This window comes from Ictidomys tridecemlineatus, chromosome 2, assembly GCF_052094955.1.
Source record: "Ictidomys tridecemlineatus isolate mIctTri1 chromosome 2, mIctTri1.hap1, whole genome shotgun sequence".
Lineage (NCBI taxonomy): Eukaryota > Metazoa > Chordata > Mammalia > Rodentia > Sciuridae > Ictidomys > Ictidomys tridecemlineatus.
In genome coordinates this window covers 16,744,804-16,766,062 of record NC_135478.1, presented here as the reverse complement: position 1 = coordinate 16,766,062, position 21,259 = coordinate 16,744,804, and the positions used below count along the sequence as shown (strand labels likewise).

The following is a 21,259-nucleotide window of genomic DNA, read 5'->3' as shown; positions in this document are numbered from 1 at the left end:
ATTGTCTGCAAGGAGGAGGATGTGGGGAGTATGCTGGTGTATGTGCATGTGTACATACATGCATTAGAGGTGGGCTGGGGCTATGGGGTTGTACTGTTGGAAGTGTGTAGGAAGTATGTGGGTGCAGGTTGTGGGGAGGTGTTCCTAAGAAGCCCAAGATAAAACATGGAACACATCTCTCCTGGCAACAATGAATTACATGAAGTGCATTTCAATTCCGTATTATAGTTCTCAGTGTCCATTCTAGAGATCAACCAAATCCTGATCAAATCATGTACAGGGTTCCACAGAAAACCACCACCTAAACATGCTGCCCATGTATGAAACAACTGACCTAGAAGCAGCTGTTTGAGGCAGCTCATCTTTCAAGTCAGAACATCTGTGATCAGCTGGTTCACAACATGGACAGAGTCTGAATGGCAGGTCCAGAAGGCAGCCCTGAAGTCCTGGCTTGGCAGTTCCTGCTCTCCCTTGAGTCTAAGGTGAGTCCTCCTTTTGGTGCACAAAGCCCAGGGGGCTCAGAATCATGGGATGCAGTATACCCAGTACTGCATCACCTCTGTGTGGCACCTTGGACATGACTGAATGTTTTATTAAAATAATCCTCAGGCTGGGCACAATGGGCACACCTATAATCCCAGTGGTGTTAAGCAACTCAGTGAGACCTTCTCTAAATAAAACATAAAATAGGGCTGGGGATGTGGCTCCATGATCGATCTCCTTAGTTCAATCCCCAATACCAAAATAACAATAATAATATTTTCAAAGTTGTCCCTGCCTTTAAAGAGCTGCTTATCTACTCAGGCTGGCATGAACTGAGGCTTAGTAACATTTAAAAAAAATTAGCAGCTGCTATTACTACTGTTATTATCATAACTGTGATTATTATCAAGGTGTTGGGGGAGGTTAATAGCACTATCAAAAACACTGCATGCCAGCCATTTACAAGATCATCTTCCTAAAAAAATGAATGCCAAATAATAATAAATGCCAAATAATAAATAATGCTGAGTCACTGGTATCTATATATAGGGAAAAAAAGAATCTCAACCCTACCTCATACCACACAAAAGTAAATATATTCTAGATAGTTTAGAGATGTAAAGGTTAAAGGTAAAATAATAACAGTTCTAGAATATACCATGAGAAAATATCACCATGACCTGGGTATAAACAATTCTTTTAAAAGGGCTACAAAATATATTAGGTAGCTGAAAATAATAAATTGGACTACATTTAATAACTTCTGTTCATCAAAGAATGCAATTAAGCTAAGCCTATAATCCTATTGACTCTAGAGGCTTAAGCAGGAGGATCCCAAGTTCAAGGCCAGTTTTGGCAACTTAGCAAGATCCTATCTCAAAAAATAAAAGGGCGGGGGATGCAACTCAGTGGTACAGTGTCCCTGAGTTCAATCCTCAGTACCACAAAAAAAAAAAAAAAAAAAAAAAAAAAGGAGGGGGGTACATGAAAGTCAACACCCAGAGCAGAAGACAGTTGTTGCAATGCAAATGAACAAAAGATTCAAAGAATTTGTAGAAATCAAGGGTCAAAAATAAAAGTCAGTCAAATCCAATAAAAAAGAGGAGGACAAAAGACTTGACCAGGCACTTCACACAAACATGAAAAGATATTCAACTTTTGTTATTTAGGAAGGAAATGCAAGTTTAAACCACAAAGGGATACCACTATACCTCGCCAGCACAGCCTACGTGAAAGAGACCAACCACACCAAGGACTAGAGAGGAAGTCTCACACACTGCTGGTAGAGTATGAAAGGCTATTGCCATTTTGGAAAACTGGCAGGATCTATCCTCTATATGCCCTGTAACCTAGTAATTCCACTCCCAGGCATAGAGCTAACAGGTATGTGTACATGTGTTCATCAATACACTTATGTACAAGACTGGGAACAGCACCATAATCCGTAACAGCTCCAGTCTAAAGACCTAGAGTGGAATGAATATTGTAACAAGAATGAGCTAATGCATGCCATCCCCAACAACTCACAAGTATAATGATGGATGAAAGAACATAAGACCACAAATTGTATGACACCATTTGAGTACAGATCAAAGGTCAGAAAAGTCAACATGCAGTGCTAGAGGTTACTATGTGTGTAAGCACCTGGATGGGAGCAGGAAAGGTACCGAGGGATGCTATCATGTTTTTTAATCTGAGTAACTGACCCACACAGTGATCTGTGTTCACTTTATAGATATATAACCTCCTGATTTGTATACTTTTCACTATGTATAATATAATTCAATTAAAAGTGGCACTGTAGCTGGACGTGATGGCTCACACCTGTAATCCCATCAGCTCAGAAGGCTGAAGCAGAAGGATCGAGAGTTCAAAGCCAGCCTCAGCAACTTAGTGAGGCCCTTGGTAATTCAGCAAGACCTTGTCTCTAAATAAAATATTAAAAAGGGCTGGGGATGTGGCTCAATGGTAAAGTGTCCCTGAGTTCAATCCCCAGTACCAAAAAAAAAAAAAGAGGCCAGCTTGGGCAATTTAGTAAAACTCTATCTCAAATAAAAAATTAACAAAAAGATCAGGCACAGTGGCACCCGAGTTCAAAGCCAGCCTCCCCAAAAGTGAGATGCAAGCAACTCAGTGAGACCCTGTCTCTAAATAAAATACAAAATAGGGCTGGGGCTATGGCTCAATACACAAGTGCCCCTGAGTTCCATCCCTAGTACTCAATAATAAATAAATAAACAAAAAAGAAGTGTGAATGTAGTTCAGTGATAGAGCTGAGTACTGGCTCAATTCCCAGTAACTAACGCACAAACACATACACAGTTCTTTTTAATCCAGGAGGCTGAGGCAGGAGGATGACAAATTCAAGGCCATCCTGGGAAACTTAGTGAGATTGTATAAAATTTTTTAAAAAATAAATAAAGGGTTGGGGTGTAACTCAGTGGTTTGATCATGAACACTGCAAAAAATAAGGAATAAAAATTTCTTTTAAAATGTTAAAAAACGTAAGCCCACCTAGAAACCAAGACAAAATTGTTAAAATCTAAAATGAGAACTAACTCACTCTAAAAGACTCCAAGAAAAAAGTTCTCCAAAGAGAAGCCTCTCTCTCTCCCAAGGACCCCAAGATCACTCAAGAGACAGTAGCTTGAACACTGCCATAGCCCTCCAAGCTCCAGGAGATAGGGAGAAAACAACAGAGGGAGTCACCATCAAAGTCACATAAATTCTTTTGTTGCAAAAGCTAATAGAAAGAATAAAAACCTGTTTGAACTTCAAGATTCCTTTGTGTTCCAATTCCTTATCCTTCCCTCATGAATGAGGCCTTGGGACATGCTGAAAACCACAGAAATCACCCAAAGGGGAGACCACAGGGGGAACAGCTATGCCAATAGCACAGCTAAAAAGAGGAACATTGTCTCACTACTGTCTAAAAGCTCTTCTCCTACATGGAGGCTGCTCCAGCCAGCAAGGCTCCAAAGGCCACTCACCTGCCTCAGTACAGGTCCTGCCCTTAGAAACTCAGAAAGAGACTCATCCTTCGTGGAGGCAAGCTATTTCCTCCCAGTATATCAAAACAAGCCAAGGGAAGGCCCACTCTGTTCCCCATAGTCCACAGCAGAGCCCTTCAACATAGCTTCAGCTGGGGCCAACACCAATTCCACCTCAAAGGAAGAGTGGCCACGGAACTCAGCCAGGAAGTAGGCTCCCCATACCCATCTCCAGGAAGGGAAGAAGGGTCAGAGGATGGGAGGTAAAGTCCTGTGTGACTCTACACCAGCTCTTGCTCTTTGGGTCTCAGCTGTCCCATCCTTAAAATAAAGAGGGCCCCACCAGCAGCAAAACAAGACTAAGGTGAAAAAACAAATGCACATTAGCACACTTCCCATCTCCCAACTCCCTTCTGCACACATAGTCTTACTTCATCTTCACCCTGGTGTAGATGCTACTATGGCCATCTCCCAGTTGAGGAAGTATAAGCCCAGGGACATGAGACCTACTTATGCATGCATGGACCCAGGGTTAGCAGAGTAGAAGGGCAAGGGGCAAAAGCAATCTGTCCAGACAATCTCTAGTACAGGGGATCATGAGCAAATAAGGCAGTCTGATCAGAGGCAGAGCAGTCCATGTGGAAGTGGCATAGCCCTGGTGTCTGCCCTTGTAGGCAGGGGAACAGAGCAGCAATCTGAAGACCTGGAGATAAATCACTTTTGGGCCCCAGCAGGAAGGCTGCCAACATCACAATAGGGGGTGAGGCCTGAGCCAGGCCACAGGCAGTGTTTTGATGTGTGCTACCCCTCTTGAGAGGACCAGAGAGTCTCATAGTTGGGGTCTAATGAGGCCTTAAAGCAGCAGGAGAGGGACTGAGGCTGGGGCTCAGCAGTAGTGCACTTGCCTGGCATGTGTGAGGCACTGGGTTCAATTCTCAGCACCGCATATATATATAAATAAGTAAGTAAGTAAGTAAGTAAAGGTCTATCAACAACTTAAAAAAAAAAAAAAGGCAGCAGGAGAAAGAAGGTTCCATTCTCAGTGGGGTTATGGTGACTATGCTGCACCTAAATCTGGCTGGCCCCAATGAATGACTCCTTCTCTTCCACATACTCTGAGACAGCCAGATCAAACTCACCCACCACCTCATCTTGCCAAAACCCATTCCCAGTCCTTACCTATCTTCTCTCAGCCCTACTGCCCCATACCAGTGTCTTCTCTTCAGCTCCTCCTAAATGCCCACAGGATGAGTGAGCCTCAGAACACAAACTGACCCCTCATTATGTCTCTATTCTCCGAGTTTTATTCCCAAAAGGCTTCATCTAGTCCCAGGGTTTCAAATCCTGCCTATTCAAGTACCTATCCTATTTAAGTATCTATCTCTAGGCCAGATGCCTTCATCTCTCTCCACTCAGACCATTAAAGCCAGACTCCTAGTTTCCCTTTCAAAACCACTCTCCCTTGTACTTCATCATCTTGGAACAGGAACCCCCATCATCTCCACAGTCCACCTGTGAGGACATCTTATAACCCTGTCCATATACCTTTGCCCCAACACCTGAGCCTCCTACCTCCCCAGTCAGCCACAGCAAGGCGCATCACCTGGGCTGCAGCCTCCAAAGGCTCCCCATCACCCTTAGAGTGAAGGCCATCCTCTGTGGTCCTCAAGGTTCCACTGGCCCTCTCCAACTTCACCCCCGTCCCTATCTTTATTGCCGACTCTACTCCTGCCCCTGCGGGAATTCTTTCTGCCCCTCAAACAAGCCAACTAAATTCTTGCTCAGTTTATAATGTTCCTCCCTAGATCTTGGCATCTCACCCCTCCACCCCCACTTCTGCTTCAAATCTCCCACTCAGAGAGGTCTGTCTAGCCTAAGGCAGCTGTGCAGCTCCCTCTCAACATGTCCCCTAGTTTCTGACATTGTATTCTCTGTCCACCTGTACACTGTCTGCCTATCCCTCCCACACATGGCTTGAGACAGGAAGGCAGTCTTATTAACAGCTGTATTTCCAGGGTCTGGCACATAACTGGTATTCAATAAATACCAGTTTGGTGGCTGGGTGCTATGGGGATGGGCAGCTATCCCTCTCCAGGGAAAGGAGGTGTCCTACATACAGTGAGAGAACGTCAGGGAGTGGTCAGAGATTCCCAGAAAAATGCAGTCTTGGGATCACCTAGGAGAATGCTGGGTTTCTTGAGTATATACTAAGACCAGGGCAGGAGGTGTGGAGAAGAGCCAGAAGAGGGACTGCAAATTGTCTTCCTGGATGATCCTGACACACACATAGGTCTGAGAATCTCTGACTCATCCAATACCTTCGTTTCACACAAGTAATGACTCCAATCGAAGTTTCAACTCTGGCTCATCAACAGGTATCTGTGTGGGAAGCCCCAAACTTGCCACCCACAAGGTTTTATCTCTCACTGTCTCCAAGATTGGGGTCTGGAGTCTAGGCAGAGAAGATCAGCCTTAACAAGAATGGGGAGTACATAACCCCATCTTGGCTGGGGCTCTGTAAATCTATTTTCATTTTGATGTAACACTCTACCCTAAAAATGAACTCCACCTTCAAAAAAGTAGCAGGGTCCAGGAGAATGATCTCTGCTTCCTTCAAATTCAGGCCAGCTCCACCCTCTGTCAGCCCCCAGTCCTTCTCACTTTTGAGAGGATGAGGAAGAGAAGACAGACATCCATGTTTACAAGAGGCCTGTGCAAAAGCCCTTGTTCCAGCCTTGTCACAGCATCATTATTTTTCAGCTACTGATGAGGTCAGAAGCTGTTATCTTGATTCTATAGACAATGAGAAGAGACTCAGAGCTTTAAAGACTTGCTCCAGGTCCCACAGATATGAATAAAGCTAAGATTTACACCAGATTTGTTGATTACAAAAGCTACACTATTTCCACTGTAGCACCAGGCCTACCCTTCCACCAGCAGCCTGATGGCAAAGAGGCCCCTTCCTGGGGCTGCTTATTCCCAAGCATCTGGAGGTGAAGGGTGGAGAGGGACACAAGGCCAGACCCTAAGATACACTCTAGAGTTAACAACAACCTAAAGTATCACTGCAGGAGGGTCCTTCAGACCCAGGTTTCCTAATCTGTTAAACAGGGATGAATCAATAACTACCTCAAAGGGCTGCTTCCGGGATTCAACAACTAGGGAGATTTTGCCACAAACTGCCATGCAAATATGACTGCTAACCTGTAAAAGGCTGTCAACGCAGGATGCAGTGACAGCTAACTTTGTGACAGGGCAGTTAGGTGTGGGATGTGGCCATGGAGGGTGGAGACAGAGGCAATTTCCGCTTTTTTTGTTTTACTGAGGATTGAACCCAGGGGTGCTCTATCACTGAACTAAATTCCTAGCCCTTTTTATTTTTTGAGACAGGGTCTCACTAAGTTGGCCAGACTTGCCTAGAACTTGTGATCCTCCTGCCTCAGCCTCCTGACAAGTTCTGGAATTACAAGCATGTGCCACTAAGTCTGGCCAGAAGCAACTTCCTGAGGGATGGGCAGGACAAGCCTGACTCCTCATCCAGCATAGGCTTTTCTCCACTATCTCCTTCCCTCTCACTGCTGCCCTCCATACCTTCTTCAACACTTACTGACTCCACCCACTGGCTCCTTCTTTTGCCCCACCCCCTACACTGGCCAGGGACCCTCTCTGGTACCTCCAAGTCAGTAGTATACCCTCTACTTTGGCATTGTTCCCATTCTCCAACTCCTGAATGTGCAAATTACATCTACAGCACTCTTCACTCCACAAATACACATGCACAGAAGTCCAGGAACCAGCATTTCCCAGAGGTACCTACCATGAAGACAGAACTTCTAAGTCCTCTGCCCAAACCAAGCTCCCAAGGCTGGTCTGAATGGCCTTATGGGTTTCTCTATCCACCCTCTCCCTCTTAACTCTGAATAATGGGATGAAGGTAGAAAGACAGGTTTTGGTTTTTGTTTTTTTTTAAGATTTTTTTATTTTTAGTTGTAGATGGACACAATACCTTTATTTATTTATTTACTTTTATGTGGTGCTGAGTATCAAACCAAGTACCAAGTGCCCCACACGTGCAAGGCAAGTGCTCTACCACTGAGCCACAACCCCAGCCCCAAGACACAGTTTCTTTTTTTCTTTTTCTTTTTAATATTTATTTTTTAGTTCTCGGCGGACACAACATCTTTGTTGGTATGTGGTGCTGAGGATCGAACCCGGGCCGCACGCATGTCAGGCGAGCACACTACCACTTGAGCCACATCCCCAGCCCAAGACACAGTTTCTTAAGAATTGGGCTAGTAATCCCAGCCACTAGGGAGGCTAATACAGGAGGATCGCGAGTTTAAAACCAGCCTCAGCAATTTAGCAAGGCCCTAGGCAACTCAGCGAGACCCCGTCTCTAAATAAAATACAAAAAAGGGCTGGGGATGTGGCTCAGTAGTTAAGTGCCCCTAAGTTATCCCCATACCAAAAAAAAAAAAAAGGAGTTGGGCTAGGAGGAGCAGGTCCTCAGAGATGTACTACCCAATAAGGTAGCCACAAGTTACATGTGGCCGTTTAAGCGTAAATTAAATATCACATCAGCCACATTTCAAGGGCTCAAAAGTCACAAATGGCTTGAGGAGACAGAACAGGACAGTATAGATTACAGAAAACCATCACTGCACAAAATTCTATTGCATAGTCCTGTTCTATTCACTTCCTGGTAAAAAAAAAAACAGGAATTGCTGCTAACAACCAGAGCTCAGTCCAAGATCACACCCAACTCTTAAGGTGCTGGTCAGTCAGCCAGTCTGTCTCTCCATCTCAGAGCAGCAAGAGAAAGCCCAATTCAAGCCAACTGTTCTGGAAAGCCAACAGCCAAGGGCAAGTATTTGTGTCAAGTTAATCACCTATGAGAGCCTCCATTTGACTTTTGAAGAAGAAAGAGGTCAAAGGAGGACAAAGTAGCCATACACTACCCTGCTGAGAGCATAGAGATACCACAGAGCACCATTCACACAGCCTTGAACTGCTCACCTGCTCCTCAGCTTGGAATTTCTGGAAGAATGTCAAGAGAAGAGGTTCAAATACAATACAGCAAAGTATGCCCAGGCTGGATATCCTCCTAGCTGGAAACCCTGACTCTTGTAGAACTTGGACACCAAAGCACCCAGGCCAGTGCTTTCAGACTCTGCCCTAATTACTCCCCAGTGCTTGTTGTCAAACCCTACGGAGCAGCTCCATTGTAACCCCTGTGCCCCTGAATGTTCCCACCTATGAAAGCTCTCCTGGAACACTCTCATTTTCCAGCTCCTTCAACATACTCTCCCTCCTGCCCACTCTTGGGCTCAGTTCAAGTTCCAAGCTGCCTTTCCATGAAATTTTCCTGACTCCACCTGGCTTTCCTAGGCAATAAGCCCCAGCAGTACAGTCTAACATTGTATGCCATCTTTCCACCTGTCCAGCAGGGCTAGCTGATCACAGGACACTTTCTCAGGCAGTGTTGTGTCCTGTACGGAACCCTTCCCTCAGGGGGACCTATATAGGCTGGAACCCAGAAACCCCATTTCCCATCCAAGAGCTTGGCATCCCAGCACTTCTAAGCCTCTTGCCTTACCCCCTCAAAAACCCGTCCTGTTGAGTGAGCTGACAAGGAAGTGCTTTGCAAAATACAGAGCCGTGACCTATTACAATAGAGCTTTATGCTGAATAATATATGGAAACAGTGCAACCCCTAATCTTTTCTCTCTTCACCTGCCCCAATCTCAGGACTCTGATTCATCCATAATACCACTAATTAGGATTTTACAGTCTGGTGTGGGGTGAGAAGATAAAACTGTGAGAAACCAACCCTATGCTGAAATCCTGAGGCCTCCAGCAAAATCAGGCATGCAGAACTCAATGAGGAGCTTGCCACTGGGTGCTAGGGGACCAGCAAGAAGTAATCCCCATAGGACAAATAGATACAGACCAAGAAAGAGTTTAACCCTGGAGTCTTTTGTCACATCAAAGGACTTAACTAAAATCGTAGAGCACTTCCTTTTTAAAGGAGAAGACTCCTGGGAGCTTATCTGCTGGCAGCAGACAGTTCATACTTCCTTTTCAGTCTCCTCACTTACGTGTTCTGCAAGAAGACACTATAGGATGGAAAACTAACTCAAAGTAATATAGATGCTTGCCTATCTTTTTCCCCACACATTTACCCTAATAAAAAGCCATTCAAGGCTGGGGATATATTTCAGTGGAAGAACATTTGCCTGGTATATGAAAGACCCTGGGTTCAATCCCCAGCAACGACAAAAAAAAAAAAAAAAAAAAAGTCACCCAAGAACTGAGGGGATTAAATATGACAGCAAAAGCACAGAAAGCACAGACAACAAAATCGTAATAGACAAACTGGACTCCATCAAGAAAAAAAACAAAAACAACTTTTGTGTACCAAAGGACATTACCATGAGAATAAAAAGACAACCCAAAGAATGGGAAAATATATTAGCAAATTCTCTATGTAATTATTAAAAGTTTAACATAGCAAACACATAAACATCTCATCTACAACTAAGCAACAAAAAGACAACTCAATTAAAAACATGGTCCAGGGCAAGGGATGTAGCCCAGTAATATAGTGCTTGCCTAGCATGAATGAGGCCCAGGGTTCAATCCCCAGAACCTCCCCCACCGCCCCCACACTCATGCACAAAAGGAATTAGATTATTTTAATTAACACACATAACAACATGGATAAACCTTGAAGACACTTATGCTAAGTGAAAAAATACTGTTTGATTCAACCTATGGGATACATAAGAGTAATCAAAATCATAAAGACAATGGTGATTGCTAGAGGTTGAAAGGAAGGAGGGATGATGAGTTACTGTTTAACATGTGGAGTTTCTGTTGGAATGATGAAAAAGTTATGCAAGTAGATTGAAGTAGGGTTACATTAATGCCACTGAATGGTACACTTAGAATATCCCAAATTATAAACTTCTTTTTTTTTTTTCAGTGCTAAGGATCAAACCCAGTGCCTCACATGTGCCAGACAAGCCCTCTGCCTCTGAGCTACAACCCTAGCCCTCGAGTAGTCTTTAAATGCAGGAAAAAAATTAACAAGTCTTTTTCCAACCCATTGAGAATTCCTCCTTAAAGGCCAGTTCTGAGGGCCTGGTACATCTTTTCCATGGCAATGTGCTCTGAGAATGGCATCGTGCCCCTTGTATTCAGACCTCAAACCAGGTCCCAATAACCTGAGCCCTAAATCAAACAAACAGCCCCTGTAGACTATGCAACTGTTTGAAAGGCTGTGTCTTGAGCTTCTTGGGCCAGTCTGTTTAGGGGACAACTGTCTGATGGGTTCCATGGATTGCCAACAAAAGCAGAAGCCAATCTGGCTAGTTTTTACTCTCTATTACTTCCTCTTTCGCTTTCCCACAGGACACAGACAGCTATACAGAAAGAAAAAAGAGGCCTCACTGGCGGCCAGCTTGGTTTTGTTTTAAGTTGGAAAGTGGAGTCCTTGTTTTCCCCCAGGCAGATTTCGATATTTAAAATTCTTTGTACTTAGAGTAATAGACAAAGTTTTTTGCCCATACAACAAGTAAACCATCAACCTTACACTCTATAATCTCTCGAGCCCTTTCATATAGATTATCCCATAGATCGCAAAACAACCCAGTGAGAATGAAAAGAGGATCGTTTCCCCCCACTGCAGACATGAAAAAGCCTGGCCTCGGATCTGAAGCAATCTGTTCCAAGCCTCATAGCCTCAAGTGACAGGGCCCACGCCTGCACACAAGCAGTGAATTTCAGAGTTCTCCTACCTCTCCACTACTTTGGAAAGAAGTAAAAATAAATTCAGACCATTTTGGTGGCAAAGGAAAACACGGGAAACGCTTCTGAATCTGGCTCTTTCCCTGCAGTCCACCCTTTTACCTTTTTTTTTTTTTTTGTACCAGCGATTGAACTCAGGAGCACCCAACCACTGAGCCACAGCTCCCAGATCTATTTTGTATTTTATTTAGAGACAAGGTCTCACTGAGTTGCTTAGTAACTCGCCATTGCTGAGACTGACTTTGAACTCGCGATCCTCCTGCCTCAGCCTCCCAAGCTGCTGGGATTACGGGCGTGCGATACGGCGCCTGGCTCCTGACATCTTTTCCTCCGGATTTTTGCACTCAACGTCTCCTGCGGCCCTGTTCAAGGTGCGCAGAAGTGTCTACCTAACGCAAGAACTCCCGCGTGCGAGTGAAAAGTAGGCCCGGCCAGGGAAAAATCGTGCCTAACCCAACAACCGACTGAAACTAGCAGCGACCGAATAACCACCGACGGGCAGGTAGGAGGTACAGCTACTGACACAGCCCAACAGCTTCCACACCCGCCCCGGAACTGCCCAGCACGGGGGCGGTACAGTCTCCCCACGCATGCGCCAGTATCCGCGCAGGCGCGCCTCGCAGCTGCCGTCCCCTAGTCCCCAGCTCTTCCGTGTGGACCCCGGACTCGGGCTGCCTCGACTACAGCCTCATTCCACGTCCCTCACCTTGCGTCCTGTTTTCTCCCGTAGGGCCTTGAGCCGTTCCTTCCTCTTCAGCGCCTCTTCCTCTAGGCGGCCCACACCGGCCGCAGCAGCCGCCATCCTGCCTTCGACCCCTCCTTTCTCCCTACGTCACGCAGGTCGGGCAGTGGATAAAAGTCTCACGGCCAAACCGAGAACGAGAATGGGAGACAGGAAACCCCAAGAACCAATCAGTGTTGACTTGTTGCAGGAGGGCCCGCCCTCTCGCCTCGCCGCGCCAGTGAGGAGCAGGCAAAAAAAAAAAAAAAAAGGCCCTGGGGTGTTAAGGCTCGATGTGTCTACCGCTACACAGTGAGAAAGCATCGAGTCAGACCTGAGAGAATAGATCGCATCGATCGCTCTGGTCTCACCTAAGCACCAAACACACCTTATTCACTCCCTGCGGGCCTCTTGTAATACCCCAGCCATCCTTTCAAGAAAGCTTCCTTATCCTTCTACCCCGATCCCTCTCTAACAGTAGTCTTCCTATCCCTCCTCTAGAGCTGTCTATGGCTCGCCCGATCAAGTGCGTTTAAGCTCTTCTGTCTGTTCTCAGTTCGAAGCTGGCACAGTGCTGAACCTGACTATGTGTTTTTTCCCCCTTCTGGACTCACAGGTGATTTCTTCTCATCCCCATTTCTTCTGGAGCGGCAAAGTACTCAGGATGGGCTACCGTCTCTGAAGAAAAGCAAACGCCAACCTGGGCCAAATGAGCCCAAAGGAACAGTTTCCCAACTCCAGTTAGGAAGAATTGCTTTGGCCTTGAGTGCAACAGGTGGTCACAAGATGCATGGCACCCTAGCTGCCAGGATCTTTTCTGCATCAATCAGAGCGCGTTAATAACAGAACACCTGGGCTGAAGTCGAGTTCTTCTGTCTATGTGGAGTCTCCAAAGTCACACCCACACCCCTTCCCAGAGAACAACTAGCCTTTAAAGCTGTTCCCTGCCTGGGACCTCCCAGGCTATCCACAAATGGACACTCACTCCTCCCCTTCCAACCTACTTCAGAGGTCCAACTGCCACAGACCTCCGATCCAGTTCAGTTGCCCTCTTGACCTCACTAACCTGGTTCTCTCTAGGCCCTCTCCCCCACTGCAGGTGACATGTCCCGCCAGGAACCAGCTCATGGGTTGTAGGTGCTCAGGAAATGTCAACTCAGAAGCAGGAGGGATGGGGCAGAAGAAAAGGACAGACTGAAGGGGCCAAACAAGAAGCCAAGGAAGACAAAACAGTACAGGGATGGGGAAAAGGTTTGTCTTCTCTTGGACACCCAAGGTCTAGGGAACTCAAGATCAGTCAATCCTAGGAACCATGGTACCTCTCTGGGGCTGGCAAATTTCCTCCCAGTTCCAACAAGGGGCCTGACCCTTGCCCAACATCAGGGTCCCCCTCAGTTCACAGGCAGGCTAGGGACAGGGAAAGGGACACAGGAGTGATGATAGCAATCAATTAGGCTTAGGTCCTAGGTCCCTATTCCTGTGATCCTCATTTGGCCTTAGTTTCTCCACTTGTAAACCAGTCATGAGTCACCCACCTCATGAGGTTAAAGGTGAAAAAGATGATTGATTGCAGAATAATCCCTGTAATCCCAGCAACTCAGGAGACTGAGACAAGAGGATGAGGCCAGCCTTAGCAATTTAGAGACCCACTGTCTCCAAATATAAACAAATGAACAAACAAACAAATTAAATAAATAAGGCTGGGGATGTAGCTCAGTGATAGAGCATTCCTGGATTCAATCCCCAGTATCTTCCCCCTACCCCTAAAGTGCAAAGGATGCAAAGGAAGTGCTGGGCTCTGGTTTGGGGAGTGCCTCCACTGGGAGCATCTGGGAAGGCTTCCTAGAGGAGGGAGAGAACTCATGGGGATCATCAAAACCACTCAGGGATCAGCCCAACGGAAGGGCACCATTCTCCTGGGGGTATTTCAGACTCCTGCTGTTTGCTCCCGTATCCTCCCGCTCCACACACTGCAGGAGCTCAAAAGTTGTATTTAGATCTTCCCATAAAGAGCTTATAACAGCATCTGGCACGTGGTCACTATAAGTGGTCATCAAGTAGGTGGTTATTGTTATTTGTTGAATGACCCTGGCAGTTCCCTCGATGCCCATAGCCCCTTCTTTGAATGGCGGTAATTCCAAACTAGGCGGGATGCTTAGCAGGCGAACTCAGACCCAAAGTAAGCCTGGTAGCCCCGCTGCCTGCCCTGATCCGGAAGGTTCAGAACGACCCTTCCAGTAGCGCCGGTGGGGCGCGGCCTGCGAGGGCGGGGCAGCGGGGCGACTCCTGGGCCGCCCTGACCTCAGGCTCCTCCTCTCGCCGGGCTCCCCGCCCTTTGCACGGTCCCGGGAGAGGCGGGGTGGCGGTGTCGGCGGAGGCGGCGGCGCTGGCGGCAGCAAAGTGCAGGAAGCCGGGTGGTGGCCGTCCGGGATGAGGTGGAGGAGGAGCTGTAGACTTAGAGGCTGAAAGCGGCGAGGGCCGGAGCCGCGGACTTCCCCCAGCAGTCCCGCGCCGCTCCGCCCAGGAGTGACGCCCTCCGCCCATGGGCCTGGCCGGAGGCAACCGGCGGGCGGCGCGGAGGAGGAGGCGACAGGTGGCGCGCAGCAGGGGCAGAGCCGGGTCAGGCCATGGCCGCCTCGGAGCGGCTCTACGATTTGTGGCTGCTCTACTACGCGCAGGTGAGCCCGCCCCGCGCCCGCTGTGCCCCCAGCTCCGCGCACCCGGTGCCTGCTGCACCTGCGTCCGGCTCTGCCTGGGCCGCGAACAGGCGCGCGCGCCGGGTGTGCTCCAGCCCAGCACACGTGTGTGCCGGGCCTCAGGCACTTATATCGAGGGACAGCGCTAGCGGCCGCCTCTAGTGTCCGGACACATCCCCCTTTTATAGGTGGGGAAATTGAGGCCGGGAAAGAACAAGAGACTGGCCAGACCGAAAGAGGGAGGGGAACTCAGTTTGCATGTGGACTGCCTCGCCTGCCAGTGAAGCCCGGTGGGTTGGTCGTGCCCAACAACGAGTCTGAGTGGGCTGGGGGGATCTTGGCAGGTGCAGTGGGGGAAGATGTGCTCCTACTACAGGTCTGACTTGAGTCACCTCAGACTCCCCTAGAGAAGTGGCAGTGGCGAGCTTCCCAGGCCTTGAGGTAGCCCCACCCCACTTCCATTCTGGGGTGGGAGGCTGGTGGAGAGGTTGAGGCCAGAGAGGATGTTTACAAGGAATAGAGAGAAGCTCTTTCCCTCTGACCTTCCTCACTGGTTTCAGGAACTACCTAAGGTGGCCTCAGAATGTGATCAGAGTGACTCTGACTTGTTGTCCCCAAAACTCGGTCGCACACATAATCACCCACTTTTCTTTTGCATTTACAGCAGGGAGAGATGCCAGGGTGCTGCCTCCCTGCACCTGCCAGGCATGTGCTTCTGGCTCAGGTGTGCCCTGGGCACAATGGACCATTGTATGCCCATGAGCAGCTTCTCACTGGGGGGAAGTTCATGCTCAAATCACCTAGCCCTCTGTAAAAAGGCTAGCCAGTGGTCTCCCAGGGACCTAGAGTACACAAGCCATAAGGACTACAGCCTTTTTGGTTCGCTCAGGTTGTGAAAGGTCCAAGCCCCTGGCAGGAGGCAGTGCATGGAATAGAGTCTCTCTTGGTGTGACCCACACCAAGTTCTTTGCAATTCTAAGCCTCTACTTCCCTGTTTGTAGAATTGACAGAGCCTTGACCTCAGGGGCTGCCTGGACTTTGTAGAGGGATAGCCCCTCAGACTGGTTCAGGCCAGAGTAGGCTTCTACTTTCCTGGCTCCAAGGGGTCCCCTTGCTCTAGCCTGAGGGAAACCTGCCCATAGCCTTTCTTTCTCCAATTGTCCTATGGCCTTGGGCTGGTTTGGGGTCCTCAAATGAAGGAGGCTTAAACCAGTGATGAGTCTGAGGGATGTTAATGATGGATGGGTCTTCCAGCTGGGTGGCTGGCTGCTGGGGTGTCTTGGTAAAGCTTCCAGGACTGTACCTCCATCCTGCATGGTTGCCTCCAGATGCCCCTTCTATCTGAGTAATGCATATGGTCACCCCCTATCCCTTCAGGAGGTGCTTAGCTCTCATGTCTGTGCTGGGTCTCCCATCTCCCCCAGCTCCTCACCTTATAGGCCCAGGCTGCCTGGTGGTAGTCTAGGAAGCCTGGGCAGGCAGGGGGCATCTTGGGGCCAGGCAAACAAATCCAGGATGTGCAAGCTTACTCTGGAGCTGGGTGGGGCCAGGCAGTCTGGAGAGAGGAAGCCTGGCAGGGCTCCCCCAATGCCTTCCTGCCTGACTGCTCCTGCTTCAGGAACAGGGTTCCACCCCTCTGTGCTGGGCTCCCAGGAAGGGATAGCACTGCCCTGCAACTTTGAACCCTGCTAGGGAATCTATTGTGTGTGTGCTTGGGGAAGGGGGAGTGTAAGGTAAGGTGTGGATCTGATGGAGGGTGTTAAGAGACCCTCTATCAGTCAGCCACCACCCAGCCAGCAACACCTGCGCCCTCTCCCTTCAGCAGTGAGAGCTGACACCAGCTGGCAAACCTGTTTCCCCAGTTGTGGATCTGGGTGAGGACAGAGCGGGGAGTGCCCCTCTTCCTGCCCTTCCTCTTCCCTTAAGGACCCCAAGTTTAGACCCGCCTCCCCTCACTTCTGTGAGTCCTGCTCTTCTGAGACTGAAGGAGAGAGGGGGGAGGACCAAAGTGACCCTAGACCTCACACAGTTGGAGCTCCTCAAGGCCCTGGTGGTGAATCCAAGGTCATCAGAAAAGTTCCTGAAGAGGTTTAGTCTGTGGGTAGGAAACCCCAGGTGGGTCTTCAACTGGGACACCATAGGCCGTTTCCACATTGGGGTCTTTTTTACCTCTCATTATGCCTGGTACTCCACTGCTTTCCAGCTCCTGTATGTGGTAGGTCCTTCTGGCTGTTAGCTGAATGACCAGATGAAGGGGTAGGCCCCATGGTAGTGATCAATCAAGGAAGTCATCCTAGAGAAGGCTTTCTTCTGGGACTTTTGGGATGGAAGGGATAGGAATAGCAGGAACAAGCACATGACAATGAAAATGCAAGCAGCAAGTTGTCGGGAATGGGGTCATGGCAGAGGTAACCCAGGAGGCCTGGTGGATAGGTGGGAGCATATCCAGGGATTCCCCAGGGAGGGCACAGCTTGAAGAGTGTGAGAGGACTAGGGGACTGGGACAGCACCTGACAGGCTGGCAGTTGGGCAGCATGTAAAAGTTAATGCAGAATAGAATGCAAATAAGCAGTCCCTTTTAAGGCCGAACAGTAATGAGTGTTGTTCAACAGCCCCCAACCCCTAGTGAAAGGGTTTAGGGACACTCAGGATCACAAAGATCAGGATGGGACAAACACTCAGGTTATAGGTGGGGAGCCCAGGCTAAATTTTCCAGTTACACCATTGAGGACTCAAAGGGTTGGAGGAGGTCAGACCAGAGCTGGAGGTGACCTTGCCATGCCCACCCTCCCCTGAGTCCCTTATCCCTGGCCCATTAACTCTACTGCCTCATGGAAATCTAACCAGGGCCTCTGCTCCCTCTAGGTCCTTAACTGGTTCCTATTTCTTCCTATGCCTCAGTTTACCTTCTTGAAATAGGCAAAGGGGTGTCATGAAAGTCTCCGAGGTGCTTGGTTCCCTTATACCTCAGAGGGGAAATGAGTTTCTTCCTTCCAACCTCTATTTCCAAGGCAACTGAAGGGAGAGGGATGGAGCCCAGGGTTGGGGGAGGGGCTGGTAATCCCTGGTGTTGTTATGACAACTGGGGAGCTGATGGGAGAGTGTGGGGTCCCCATGGAAACAGGGTCAGTTACTATGGGGACCCTGGAAGGAAGTTCCCAGTTTCCATAGTGATGAGACAAGGGGATGGTTAAACCTTGAAGGGTGTTATGGAGACCAGAAGGCCCACCCTTCCCCTCTGTTTAGTATCCTTTTTCCAGGTAAGGACTAGAGACTGACTCACTACCCAGACACTGGAACCATCCTCAGTTGTCTCTGTCCCTGTCAAAAGGTCCATCTTCCTGTTTCAGCTCATGGTCTGAGGTCCTCCAGGTCTGACTTCCAGAAGCCACCTTTGGCTTGACATTGGCCTCCTCCACTTGATGCTACATGGGGGATTCCCTACCTTAAGACGCCATCCTGAACAGAACCCACCACACCTGTCTCATTTCTGTTCTTCTGTCCCTGGAGATAGGGTACTATCACTCAGGCAGCTCTGAGTGGGAGGAACTACCCATCATTGAACTGCAATTTACCCTACCTATTCTGAGCTCTTCCCTGAGGTCCATCAGCATACTCTGCCTCACCTGCGTAGGGCAGCAAATTGGGGAACAGCCCAGAAGTCCTCAACTCTGTCAATGAGCCAAGTTCTGCCTCTTGATTGCACTCTCAGAGGGAGGTGGGCAGGGTTGCTTTGGAATGCCAGGAACTTGGGCAGGCCAGAGTCCTTGGATTGGAGCTCCCATCACATCACCCTCACCTTGATCCTGGGTGGATGTGGCTGCCCACTGAGCAAAGGGATCATTTTTAAAAAGTACTAAAGGGCCAGACATGATGGTGCACTTCTGTAATCCCAGCTCCTTGGGAGGCTGAAACAGAAGGATACCAAGTTCGAGGCCAGTCTGGACAACTGAGTGACACTTTATCTCAAAGTAGATAAATAAATAAAAAGGGCAGGGGATGTAGCTCAGTGGTAGAGCACCCTGGATTCAATCCCCAGGACTGTAAAAATAGATAAATAAACAGGCAGTGGAGGCTCAGAGGTTGACATTAACAAGCTGCTAACCACAATTCTGTTGGTAACCCCAACCTCTGAAGCAAAGCACATGTAGTACTGTAAGGGTGGGAAGAGCCAGTAATGCCCTTGGGCCGGAACATGCAGCAGGTCTGGGGTGCCAAGGCTGGAGAGGCTGGGGACTTGCTCTAAATATGGAGCTGGAGCCAGGGTGGTGACTGGCTGATTGGGCAGGGTGACTGATGTCTACTAGAGGCCCTCTGCATGCTGGGCCTCTAGTAGCCCCACCCACGCCTCTATGCCACAGCAGCCTGCCCTCAGGCCTCCCAAGCTCTCAAGAGCCCCTCACTCCCAGAACTCTTTGCATGTGCTCAGGGCTAGTTGGGCATGTGTCACTGCTTAGCAGATTAAGATCTTTATAGGGATGATCATTAGTACTTGTCCTCTCCCATACCTATAGCCTTCTCCCCTGCCACAGGGCCCTGGTACCATTTAATTCCTGGGCTCAAGGGCCCTGAGGTGCTCTTAAGCAGGTGTTGTTCCTCACCTGCCCCCCAGGGGTTGAGGCCCTAGCCTAGTCCTGTTGGGTAAGAGGCTGATCTAGCCCTATACCTGTTCATGCTCTGAGCAAGAAAGGGTAGGAGGAGCCAATGGGGCATAGACCCATTGAAGAAGGGTCTGGGGAGCCCAAGCACACAGCCACCCTTTTCAGGCTCTGGACGCCCTCACCTGCAGCACTCCTAGCATACTGTGCCCCCTTGGCCCGCTCTGTCTCTGGTCCTGGCTCTGCAGGGATTCCCATACCCTCAAGCATTACAGCCTCAAGCCCAGATCAGAGTTGGCCTGAGGCATCCCAGGAAGAAAAGGTGAGAACTAGAGAAGTGAGTTAGGCAGCTTCCCTCTTCTACATGTTAGAGACCTCCTCGTGCCCCCTCCAGAGCCCATGAAGGCTGCCTTGAGCACCTACTGGAAGTTAACAGGACTGGACAAGCTTGGAGGGTGTGGTTCCAAGGGACAGAAAACAGGAGTGTGCAGAGTGCAAGAGACCCACCCAGGTCTGGGAAGGCCAATCCAGGCGATGACCCTGAGGAAGGTGGACGGTTTCTGCTTAGGAACTAAAAGCCCAAGTCACAGTGGCAGTTGAGTGTGGGGTGGGAAAGCCCTGGACAGGAAGATATAAGTCACAGAGGAGAAGCAGCAGAGAGGGTGGAGAAGCAGGCCCTGGGCTCCCTAGGGCCCTGGCATGCCAGGCTTAGAGTAAAGCCTTTATACTGTGGGTGGGGTGCAGGATGGAATTTAGGTTTTCAGGTGCTCAGCTCAGCTCAGCTGTTACTGACAAAAGGCCCATATTTTGGACCAGAGATGACTAGTTTGATTGGGATGGTTTGGAGTAGGAATGACAGTATGGGGACATTTTTGAAGGCAGACGAGGGTCTAGGAAGCCACAGAGGTAGGGTTCATATGGTCAGCTTGTGTAGGCTGCCTAGCCACCAAGAGTAGACCTAGTCTAGAACCAAGGCCCAGCTTTCAGCATCTTCAGAGGTGTAGTTGAAACTAAGGTGGTGGATCTCCTCTGTGCTTCCTATTTTCCTACCTGTGATGAGAGGATTCAGAAGGGATGGTCCAGGAGTCCTGGCCTCTGGTGTTTGAGGATCTGGGCATTTTGTCTCCTTGCTGATTGGCGGGGAGGGAGGCTGTCAGCAACAGAGAGTGGAGAGGTCAACAATTAATTGACCAACAAAAAAGGTCACAGTGTTGGGCAGAGTCCAGGTGGTGTAGCCAGGGCATTTGAGGGGTTAAAAGTATGGGTGAGTTCTTCATATGGTCCCTGGGCCTTAGGACCAGGTCATAATGGTATGGGTCTGCTCCTGGTGGCCATGGTCCTCCCTAAGTTGCCATGGCTTTGGATCGGTGCACAAGAGTGCACAAGGAAGGTGTCCAACTGCAGAGTGGCTGGCTGTTCGATCTCAGTTTTTTGTGGGCCTGCTCCAGGTCCGCTGTGGGTCATGCAGGCCTGTCTGTATGGTATGGGAGCCACAGGGAGCAAAACGCAGCAATTCATCCAAAGGTAATTTGGGAGGTTCAAAAGTGTGAGGTACATGACCCCTGAGAACAGTTTCAGGCCGGCTGGGTGCCGATGTGTATCTGGCCCCTTCCTCCCTGTCCAGTCCAGTCCTTGCCAAGTTGCCTTTCTGACTCTAGGAAAGGAGGTTGCTTTTGGGGCTCAACTGGGGCCAGCAGTAGGGAAGGAGGGGCTCAGGTAAGGTGCCCACCCATATCCATCCCTGAGCATTTCTGGGTGTGGATTTAGATTAGGGCTAGGCTATGATTTACTCATCTGTCCCCTGAGGAGAGAAACCTGCAGAGTCCAGGTGGTGTAGCCAGGGCATTTGGGGGGTTAAAAGTACGGGTGAGTTCCTCATATGGTCTCTGGGCCTTAGGAAACAGGTCAGGGAGATGTTGGTGCTTTGAATGAAGGGCACACTAAAATCAGGGAAGAACCCTC

At 49.0% G+C, this 21,259-nt stretch overlaps 2 protein-coding genes across 5 annotated transcripts in view; one reads left to right on the top strand and one right to left on the bottom strand.

The window, feature by feature from the left end:
- Ccdc12 (coiled-coil domain containing 12) overlaps positions 1 to 12,267 on the bottom strand; it is a 48,478-nt gene extending 36,211 nt beyond the window's left edge. Inside the window, exon 1 of one of the 2 annotated variants that reach the window (XM_078029352.1) lies at positions 11,989 to 12,267. Coding sequence is in view for 1 of the 2 variants with exons in the window: in XM_005332925.5 (XP_005332982.1) it covers positions 11,989 to 12,084 (96 nt within the window). In the remaining variant the exon portion in view is untranslated. The remainder of the gene's footprint in view (positions 1 to 11,988) is intronic. The other variant, XM_005332925.5, reaches the window with a different exon arrangement.
- A 2,054-nt stretch (positions 12,268 to 14,321) lies between these two features.
- The window catches only part of Nbeal2 (neurobeachin like 2), a 30,770-nt gene continuing 23,832 nt past the window's right edge, over positions 14,322 to 21,259 (top strand). Inside the window, exon 1 of one of the 3 annotated variants that reach the window (XM_078029140.1) lies at positions 14,322 to 14,681. In XM_078029140.1, coding sequence (XP_077885266.1) covers positions 14,631 to 14,681 — 51 coding nt within the window. In that variant the 5' untranslated portion in view covers positions 14,322 to 14,630. The remainder of the gene's footprint in view (positions 14,682 to 21,259) is intronic. The other 2 variants (XM_005332927.4, XM_021731443.3) reach the window with 2 other exon arrangements.